The following is a 10,100-nucleotide window of genomic DNA, read 5'->3' as shown; positions in this document are numbered from 1 at the left end:
ATCGTCCGGAGTCATCTGGAGTCGTCCGGAGTCATCTGAACTCGTCCGAAGTCATCTGAACTCGTCCGAAGTCGTCTAGACACGTTTGTAATTGCATGGTATCATCCAAAGTCAGCTGTATCTGTCCGGAATTGCATAGACTCGTACAAAGTCGTCTCTACTCGTCTGGAGTCACATGGGCTTTTACAGAGTCGTCTCGAAACGTCCGGAGTCTTTTGAACTCGCCCTAAGTCGTCATAAAGATTCTTCTTTCATCGCGTGCACTCGCCTGCAGTCATTTGAACTCGTCCATGTTCTTGTCGGGTCAAGTCCAATCAACGACTTGTCCAGAATTGCGTAGTCGTTGCGTGGTTTTTATTCGGAGACGGGTTAATTTTGTCACAAGCAAAGTTGGATTGAAACTAGTCTATCTATTGTAGCTATGGTTCCTCCGTTAACCCAGTCGATTTCAATTGTAATACAGATGCATTCGTCAAGTATCTGAACTCGAATAAAATATAGTCCAGACTATTCCGGACGAGTCCAGACAACTCCAAATAATCCATTTTACTTTATTTATTATCAAAGGTTAAAAAATACAATGTGGTGAGAAACGGATAGGAAACAATCCGGCAGACTAGAAATTCGTCTAAGATCACCAATGCTTCTTTAGTGCTGTAGAACTTGTAGTAAAATGTTTACTCTTTCGTTTTGCGTAACTGCCATTTTGGTGATCGGTCGCCATATAAATAAGGTCCTACGGAAACAAATGATAGTCATCTATCCCCTCTTCTGAAAAAGAACTCAATTCGACAAGGGAATTAAACCGGATCTGTAGGAAAGTTTGTAAAAATTAAACCGGAATTAATCCGGAATTTTGTAAGAAGCAGAACGTCTATCAATTAGATCACTTCGATCATATCGATCGATCATATTAAACGTAAACACTCGACCATAAGCCTCAAGTCCCCAGGAGTGTGAAGAAAGAAGGTTTTGGAATTATACATGGAATTCTATGCTCGAGCGATTAATTAAATTTCATTCTTTTTAAGAATTTTCTCAATTTTAATAAATTTGAATAAATATAAATTATATTAATACAATTTTACAAATTAATTCATCTGCAATTTTAAAACCATATCTCATTTTTCATTAGAAACAGCGTATACATTTAACCAGAATTTCGATCGGAACATCGACATCAAATTTTGTCTAATGGGAATGATCTAATTAAATTCACCACAAGCTCTGTCCACACTCAAATCCGATCGCCCTATTCCACTGTAAACTGAAACGGCGTATCGCTCCATTGGCCCCGTAAGGTTGGTAGTCGGATCCTGCTTCCTGTCCTCCATTTTGCCAGCGCCCGAAAAAAGCCGCTTTACTAATCTGCCCGGCTTTGTGTGTGGTGTGTTGCACGGGGTGAATCTGCAGATAGTTAGCCGTTAGCAGTTTTTGTTTCGTTCTATTGTTTTTGTGTGTTTGTGTGTGTCCCCTGTGTACTGTGTCTTTTTATAATGGCTACTACAAAATCTAAAGGTACGTTATAACAAATTCATCGCTGGAGATCATTTCTTTAAACTCTATTGTTATCCTATTTGTTTTGCCTCTCCCTATAATCAGCGAGCGAGTTGACCGCTGTGGTAAATCCCGCAACCGCATTGCAACCGTCACCGATCATACAGAAGATCTCCCCGAGCGGCAACTGCACCGCGGACGTTTCGTTCGAGGCGTACAAGCAGCCGAAGAATCGTTCGAAACGGCGCAGCTTCTCGCCGATGGTACACCAGGACCGGATACCGTCACCGGAGCTGTCGCCGATCGAGCTCAGCCAAACGTTCCGCATCTCGCCCCGTATGAACACACCGAGAGCTACGGAGCGTCAGGACGTGGTGAGCAAGACGTACCTGTTGGCCAAACCGATTCGGTAAGTGTGTGTGTGTGTGTGAGGGCGTGTATCAGAGCTTTGTGTTTCATCTTATTTTCTTTCCTTCTTTTCTTTACGTACACGCGCAGTCCTCAGTACAAACGATCGCCAAAGGAGGATGAAGTGTACGTGGTGACACCGGTGGCCAAGCGTGAACTGGAGCATCGCATCTGCGTGTCGAACATACTGAAGGACATGGGTCTGGAGAAGTACATACGCATCTTCACGAAGGAGGAAATCAACTTCGACGTGTTTCTGACCCTGTGCGAGAAGGATCTGCACGAGATCGGCATCCACTGCCAGGAGGACATCGAGAAGATACTGGCCAAAATTGCCGACTACAACATGGGCGTGGAAGGCTAGCCAAGATGTGTGTGTGTATGTGTGTGAGACATGCAGGTCATTGATCTCGATTGGCAGCGGAGGAAACGGTCGCTTGTATAGGATTTTAAGTTATGTGATAAGCTTTCTATGTGTGTATTTGTGTGATTTTAATAAAATGATACTTGAAGACTTTTACTAGGAATAGTTAAGGATATGAATGCGCAGCTGTGAGTTTGTTTATTTTACATTTATTGTTTGTTTGTTAAACATTGAAAAAGCGTTCGCTTACCTCAGTTCGCACTGAAACCATAAATCATCCGGTAGTACATGAGGTACTCGTTCTCGTACTCGCGGTAGCTGCGGCCGTTAAACAGCTTTGTCGGGGGCACGAACTTCCGCAAGTTGTTGGCAAGCGCAAAGTTGTAGTACAGCCGCACCCTGTCCATCGTCTGGCGCGAGCTGTTCGTCAGCGTTTCGATCTTATCGAGCAGCTCGCAAATCTTGCCATGGTTCGACTTCCATCGCTGCTCCAGCTGCTCGTGGTCGCAGGCCGGTGCCACCACAGTGCACGAATCCATCGTCGAGCCCTGGGCGTGTTGTTCTAGCTCCTGCAGTTCGGCGAACTGCTTCAGTGACACTTCCGCACTAACACCCGTGCAAGGGAGCAGGGCCAGTACGGCCGGCAGCTCGAAGAAAATGGCCGGGTTGGGTTCCACGCTGAGCAGAATCGTTTTCGAGTGCGAAACGTACTTTGTGATCGGGATCTGACGGAACACTTCCAGCTCGCGGACGAACGAGGGTAGTACGGCCGGGCTGTAAGTGGGACCGCCAGTACCACCCACTCCGCCCAGCATCGTACCGTCCATTCGGCTGAAGGAATGATCGCTCAGGTTGAGCGTGTTGTGATTGTTTCCACTCTTCTGGCGCATCGTGTGAACCGTGTGCTGGCACACGTACTTGGTGTAGTGTACCTTTTGCTTGATCTGCCGCACCTGGTGCAGTTCCGCCTCCATGTGTTTGGATATTTCCTCGATCTGGCCGTAAATGCCGCGCAGCTGGCCGAGCAGCTGCTCGTGGTTCTGCACCCGCTGCGTGTACGCGTGCAGCTCCTGCCGCTTGCGCTCACACTCGCGCACCATATAGTCGATCTGGCCCTGGTTGTACTCGCGCGAGTTCCACTGCACCAGATACTCCTCCAGCGCTTCCTCCGCCTCGTCGTCCATCACGTTCAGCAGGGCCATCTTGGCCTCCAGTTCGTTTGCGCTCGGCGTATACTTGGCCAGGTACTCGACGCGGGCCGCATTCACCTTGTTCCGGGTGGAAACCACGTCGAGAAACACGTTAACGTGGCTGGTGTACATCTTGGTCATGCTCGTCTGCAGCAGATCGAGATCGGACAGCGTTACTCCGTGTTCGGTTTCGTCGCGCCGGTTCTCATGCTCGGCAATTTCGCGCAGATGCCGATCCTTAATCGCCAGCAGCACGTTCCACAGCAGATGGTTCGGAATGCCGCGCAACGCTTCGCGCAGGTCCGCCCAGAGCTTTTCCTGCAGCGCACAGCCCGCCTCCTGGTTCTGCTCCTGGAAGCTGTCGTAAAACTGTGCGAGCAGCTCGATGCACCGTTCGATAGCTTTTTCCGCCGTGTCTGGCCGGCACGTATCCGAGCGTTTGATGGGCATAATGCGTTCGATGCGTTGGGCAAGCTGGGCTTCCTTTTCGAGGCTGGCTTTCAGGGTGGTTTCGTGGGCCAGGTAAAGTGACACCTTGGCGTACAGTTCTTCCTGCTTGTTCATCAGCTGCAGCTTTTGGATGTCTGCAGAAGGGGGAATGGGTGGGTGGTTAGAGACGGTGGAAAATCAAGCAAAATCTCACTTACTCACTTTTCTCTTTGATTTGTAAGTTGAACGAGTCGAAGCTCCCAACCGATTGCTTTATACGGTGTCGCGTTTCGTCAATTTTCTTCTTCAGCTTCTGCATCTTCATGTAGCGCTGCAACTCCACGGGCAGTGTGTTAAAGGATGCATTCTGCAGAAAGGAAAACCATCAATTTGTAGCAAATGGAAAATGTATTGCCTGGAACCGCCCTTACCGCCACGATGCTGTCCATTTTCTTATAAATTTGCAGCTTGTGTGCTAGCACGTTTCTGCGCATCGCTTCAATTTCTTGCCGCGAGCGCACTTTTTCCATAATGTGGTGAAACATGGTGCTCTGCTCGCCCCGGAACGACCTGCCATGGAAAGTGGAAATGCACTCTGTTTGTTAGCTGAGGTATCGGCGAAGTGCGATTAACCTGTACTCACTTTTTCAGCGTCTCATCGGGCGGAATCTTTTCCGGCGGGCAGCCGAGCTTTGTTGCCCACGCTTTGAAGCGCATTATTTCATCCATTTCGGGGTGGGAAACGCAATTCTTTCGCAAAAGTGTTTGGAGCGCAGTGGGTCAGCCCGTTCACAACACAGCCACAGTTCGTTTGATTCAAAACAACGGCTCTGCGTTGGCTGTCATCGCGAGATGGTTGTCAAATTGGCAGAGTGCTGCTAGCGCCACCCAGTGTACAGTAGCGAAAGTAGGGAAGATTTGATTTTGTGAAAAAAAATCGGGAAAAAGTTAAAGGAAATAACTCGATAGCATGATTTTTTGAAGTATTTTCGTAAAATTCGAGTAAATACTGTTAAATAACATATTTATTCTCTATTTTTGCGTAATTTGCCCATTTCAAATTATGATTTGTTCGTTGCTCTCAGCTGTCAAACGCAATCAACGCGAGAAGCTGTCAACAAGGAAATGACAGCATGGACGTACCTGGTCTTTTAGCAAACATTGCAAACAAATAAACAAACGCGTTCACATCGGAGCAAAGCAATACGCGGCGGCGATGTGCAAATGTTTGCGTGCCCAGGAACCAGATAAACGCCCTTAAAAATGAAGAAAGAGGGCTCAGAGGCGACGCCCCGCCCGTTCAAACTATAAGTATCATCAGTTGGCACGTGCACGTGGTTTGCTGTTTTGTGTAATCGTGTTTGGCTTCTTCCCCTCCCTTGCCTCTTCCTGTCATTACAGCGCACCAAATCCTCAGCCTGACCGGTATCAACTTCGAGCGGAAGAGCATCATCGGCTTCGTGGAGCTGCTGATTGTGCCAACGAGCGATTGGCTGCCAGTGATACGGCTCAACTGCCGCCAGTGCCGCATCTATCGCGTTATCCTCGACGACAGCTATGAGGCGGAGATGCACTACTTCGACCCGTTCCAGGACATTTGCCAGGGCGAGACGAAGAACAAGTCGCTGGAGTTTTTCTCCAAAAGCCACCTGGACGTGGCCCGGCAAACGGACGCGGACGAGAACAAGGGCGAGCTGGTGATCGTGGTGCCGCCGGAAGCGAAGCACCTGATCTCGGAGGGACGCGGCGTCCGCATCGGGATCGAGTTTTCGCTCGAAGATCCGCCGGGCGGCGTGCACTTTGTCATCCCGGAGGGCGAGGGCACGATGGAAGAGCGAGCGGCGCACATGTTCACCTACGGGCACGAGAACTCGTCGCGCATGTGGTTTCCCTGCATCGACAGCTACGCGGAACCGTGCACCTGGAAGCTGGAGTTTACCGTGGACAAAACGATGACGGCGGTGTCGTGCGGCGAGCTGGTGGAGGTGGTTATGACACCGGACTTGCAGCGCAAAACGTACCACTACGTGGTGTCGGTGCCGGTTTGCGCCCCGAACATTGCGCTGGCGGTCGGTCCGTTCGAGATCTTTGTCGATCCGCACATGCACGAGGTGACGCACTTTTGTCTGCCGCAGCTGATGCCGCTGCTGAAGAACACGGTGCGCTACCTGCACGAGGCGTTCGAGTTTTACGAGGAGGCGCTGTCGACGCGCTATCCCTTCTCCTGCTACAAGCAGGTGTTTGTGGACGAGATCGACAACGAGTGCAATGCGTACGCAACGATGACGCTGCTGTCGACGCATCTGCTCCACTCGATCGCGATCATCGATCAGACGTTCCACTCGCGCAAGGTGATGTCGAAAGCGATCGCGGAGCAGTTCTTCGGCTGCTTCATCACGATGGAAAACTGGTCGGATGCGTGGTTGGCGCGTGGGATTGCCGAGTACCTGTGCGGGCTGAACTCGAAGAAGTGCTTCGGCAACAATGCGTACCGCAGCTGGATTCGGGACGAGCTGGACGAGGTAGTGCGGTACGAGGAGAAGTACGGGGGCATCATACTGGACTGTAGCCAGGCGCCGGCACCGCCTGCCGTGTCGGCCATCAACAACTCGCCGGCCGCGCCGCAGAAGGCGTACAACGACAATCCGTTCTACTTCCCCATCAAGAATCTGCACACGATGTCGCCGAAGTACATTGAGCTGATGCGCAAGAAGTCGCACCTGGTCATACGGATGCTGGAGCACCGTATCGGCCAGGAGCTGCTGCTGCAGGTGTTCAACAAGCAGCTGGCGCTGGCGTCGAACGCGGCCGGCACGAAGATTGGCGGCGGGCTGTGGGGCCACATGCTGATCTCGACGAACGTTTTCTCGAAGGCGATCTTCACGGTGACGGGCAAGGACATGTCGGTGTTTATCGATCAGTGGGTGCGGACGGGCGGGCATGCCAAGTTTACGATGACGTCGGTGTTTAACTCGAAGCGTAACACGATCGAGCTGGAAATTCGGCAGGACTGTGTGAACCAGCGCGGGGTGCGGAAGTACGTTGGTCCGTTGCTGATTCAGCTGCAGGAGCTGGACGGTACGTTTAAGCACACGCTGCAGATCGAGAACATCATCGTCAAGTCGGACATTACGTGCCACTCGAAGAGCCGGCGCAATAAGAAGAAAAAGATTCCACTCTGCACGGGGGAGGAGGTGGACATGGATCTGTCTCCGATGGCGTAAGTGTGGGCGTGCAGAGCACAGCCGCTTCTTGAATGCAATAATTCCTCTTTTCCTCTTTTTTTCAGTGAATCTCCCGTCCTGTGGATACGGCTCGATCCGGAAATGACGCTGCTGCGCTCCGTCAACATCGAGCAGCCCGATTTCCAGTGGCAGTTCCAGCTGCGCCACGAACGCGACGTAACGGCCCAGCTGGAGGCGATTAAAGCGCTGGAAAAGTACGCCACGCCACAGACACGCCTCGCCCTGACCGACACGATCGAAAGCGAGCGGGTGTTTTACGAGGTCCGCTGCCAGGCGGCCATCTGCCTGACGAAGGTCGCGAACGCCATGGTCACGTCGTGGCAGGGACCGCCCGCGATGCTCACGATCTTTAAGAAGTTTTTCGGCTCGTTCAGCGCGCCGCACATCATACGGCAGAACAACTTTACCAACTTTCAGCATTACTTCCTGCAGAAGACGATCCCGGTCGCGATGGCGGGCCTGCGGACGGCCCATGGCATCTGTCCGCCCGAGGTGATCCGGTTCCTGCTCGATCTGTTCAAGTACAACGACAATTCGAAGAACCACTACTCGGACAACTATTACCGGGCGGCGCTGGTCGAGGCGCTGGGCAACACGATCACGCCGGTCATCTCGGTGGTGCATCAGGGACGGGCGCTTTCGTCGGAGAATCTGTCGCAAGATGCCAAGTAAGCAGATGGCAGGTCCATTCTGCGGTCAAAAAAGGTTCATTAATTCTACCAATTTTCGCTTCGCTTTTGCAGGCTAGTGCTGGAGGAAGTGACAAGAATTCTTAATCTAGAGAAGCACCTACCATCGTACAAGTACACCGTGTCGATCGCGTGCCTGAAGGTGATCCGCAAGCTGCAAAAGTGTGGCCATCTACCGACGAACCCGAAGATCTATCGCAGCTACGCCGCCTACGGCCAGTACATCGATGTGCGTCTGGCCGCGATGGAGTGTTTGGTCGATTACGTCAAGATCGATGGCCGGTGGGAGGATCTGGAGCATCTGATGGAGCTGCTCGAGACAGATCCCGACCCGATGGCTCGCCATCAGCTCGGCCGTTGTATGATCGAGGCACTGCCGTTCGATAAATCGAACCGGCACCATCTGGACCGGGAAGCGCTTGCGCTGCGCATTTGGGAAAACATGAAGTAAGTTGAAGAACAAAAAGGCACGATATTGAAGCACGTGAGTGACATTAATTCTTCCTTCTTTTTTTTTAGTTCGAAGCTCTCGCACGACACACGGCTCCGGTGCGATATGGTCGATCTCTACTACACGCTGTACGGTGTGCGAATGCCGGCCTGCCTGTCCAACCAGGAGCTTGGGTCGATTCTGCGCGCCCAGAAACCTTCGTCCGGCTTCGGGTACTCCGATCGGGGTGGCAGCCGCCGTAGCTCCCCTGCCCCGGACGACGCGATGCCCGTCGCGCCGTACACGATCCCGAAACGCGATCGGTCCGCCACACCCGAGCCGGCCGACGTGAAGGAATCGTTCGATATGATCGAGATCGGCGACACGAAGGTGATGATACCGCGCAGCCGCGACGGCTCACCGTACGACGATGCGGAGAGCCGCGCGCGGGAGGAGCAGGAGGACAATGAGCGGGTGGCGCGGGAAAACCAGCGCATCATCGAGACGGTCGAGGCGAGCATCAAGAAGGAGGCCGGCGAGACGGGCAACAAGTCGATGGAGCAGGTGAAGGAGGAGGTTATCGATCTGGACGACAACGATCCGCCGTCCGGTGTGCTCGAGAAGGAACCGCCGTCGAAGAAGATCAAGGCAGAGTTCTACTCGGACAACTCGATCTCGCTGCCGGGCATTAGCATGGGCAGCTCGAAGGGAGCGGGTGGGCCGACCGGCTTCGAGCCGGGCATGTTCGGCAAGGCGGGAATGGCGAACGAATCTTCCGCAGCGGTCGATCCGAACAGCTCCAAGACGGATGGTAGCAAGGTAAGCATGCCGGGCTGGGGCCGATTGAATTGTTTTTTTCAGAGCAAATGTAACAAATATGGTTTTGTTTTACAGAAAAAGAAAAAGAAGGACAAGAAGAAGCATAAGCACAAGCACAAACACAAGCACAACAAGGACAAGGACCGGGAGCGGGACCGGGAGAAGGATAAGGAGAGGAGCGGGGGCGATCGCGACCGGGACAAGGGCAAGGACAAGAAGGATCCCAACATTGTGCGGGTGATACGGGAGGAAACGCAGGAAACGCTCAGCTCGGCCGACAGCTCCAGCCGGGACAGCAATCCGACGACGCTCGACTTGACGCTCTAATAGGAAGCAGCATTAGGCTAAGAAACTTTAAATAACGTAGCGAAACGGAAACTAAAAGTATAAAATAAATAAAACAACTACAAGCGATTTGAAAATGAACGTTACAAAAACGGTTAGTAAGTAAAGAAAGCGACAGTATGAACCTGCAGCTGTCACCTACCCGTACAACAAATTACTGCAGTTTGTGAGCTCGCGAGATCGCTCCAGATCGGTGCGATGTTCCCTCGTGTTAGCGAGCGTCTAGCGAGAAAAAACGGCGGAATGACGGTTTTTGACGTTTGGAGTGAGGCTTTTTGAGGGTTCAAGATGCCGAAAGGATAGCTAGCGCTGGTGAGCGACTGTGTTGGTGGACAAAATTAAATTGCAAAAAATACACTCCACCACTCTCTTCACGTCACCATCATTCATTTCATGTGTGTGAGCGTTTCTACATACACCGAGACTACAGCTGAGAGATGGCTATGAGAGAATTGACAACCGGTTTCTCACGTACGTTTGTGTAGAAGCTCCGGAAAGCGCCGAGATGAGACTTTTAAAATCATGTTGAAAAAATCCATTTTAATCGCTAAAATGAAGTTATAAAAGTTTCTTTTACTTTTTAATAAATTTTTTACGGTTATTAGACACATTCTTCAAAATAAAAAAAGTTTTTTTGGTGTTTTCGCGGTGTATGGTACTCATAAATAATTATTACACTTGAAA

General features: G+C 51.4%; 3 protein-coding genes across 3 annotated transcripts; 2 read left to right on the top strand and 1 right to left on the bottom strand.

Moving 5' to 3' along the window:
• The first annotated feature begins 1,216 nt into the window (after positions 1 to 1,216).
• On the top strand, positions 1,217 to 2,425 carry LOC1276405 (ankyrin repeat and SAM domain-containing protein 6). Its single transcript, XM_315748.3, has 3 exons — positions 1,217 to 1,518; positions 1,603 to 1,906; positions 1,996 to 2,425. The coding sequence occupies exons 1-3, from the start codon at positions 1,497 to 1,499 to the stop codon at positions 2,267 to 2,269; spliced, it is 600 nt and encodes a 199-aa protein (XP_315748.3). The 5' UTR covers positions 1,217 to 1,496; the 3' UTR covers positions 2,270 to 2,425.
• Positions 2,426 to 2,462: 37 nt separating this feature from the next.
• Positions 2,463 to 4,719, bottom strand: LOC1276404 (augmin complex subunit dgt5). Its single transcript, XM_315747.4, has 4 exons — positions 4,532 to 4,719; positions 4,320 to 4,458; positions 4,111 to 4,255; positions 2,463 to 4,043 (listed from the first exon to the last, which is right to left on the bottom strand). Exons 1-4 carry the CDS (start codon positions 4,615 to 4,617, stop codon positions 2,521 to 2,523), a joined length of 1,893 nt encoding a protein of 630 aa, XP_315747.4. The 5' UTR covers positions 4,618 to 4,719; the 3' UTR covers positions 2,463 to 2,520.
• A 339-nt stretch (positions 4,720 to 5,058) lies between these two features.
• On the top strand, positions 5,059 to 9,493 carry LOC1276403 (transcription initiation factor TFIID subunit 2). The gene is made up of 5 exons (XM_061644777.1): positions 5,059 to 7,108; positions 7,178 to 7,801; positions 7,877 to 8,269; positions 8,342 to 9,071; positions 9,147 to 9,493. The coding sequence occupies exons 1-5, from the start codon at positions 5,457 to 5,459 to the stop codon at positions 9,396 to 9,398; spliced, it is 3,651 nt and encodes a 1,216-aa protein (XP_061500761.1). The 5' UTR covers positions 5,059 to 5,456; the 3' UTR covers positions 9,399 to 9,493.
• The last annotated feature ends 607 nt before the right edge of the window (positions 9,494 to 10,100 follow it).

Source organism: Anopheles gambiae, chromosome 2 (assembly GCF_943734735.2).
Source record: "Anopheles gambiae chromosome 2, idAnoGambNW_F1_1, whole genome shotgun sequence".
Taxonomy (NCBI): domain Eukaryota; kingdom Metazoa; phylum Arthropoda; class Insecta; order Diptera; family Culicidae; genus Anopheles; species Anopheles gambiae.
This window is presented reverse-complemented; position numbering and strand designations above follow the sequence as displayed.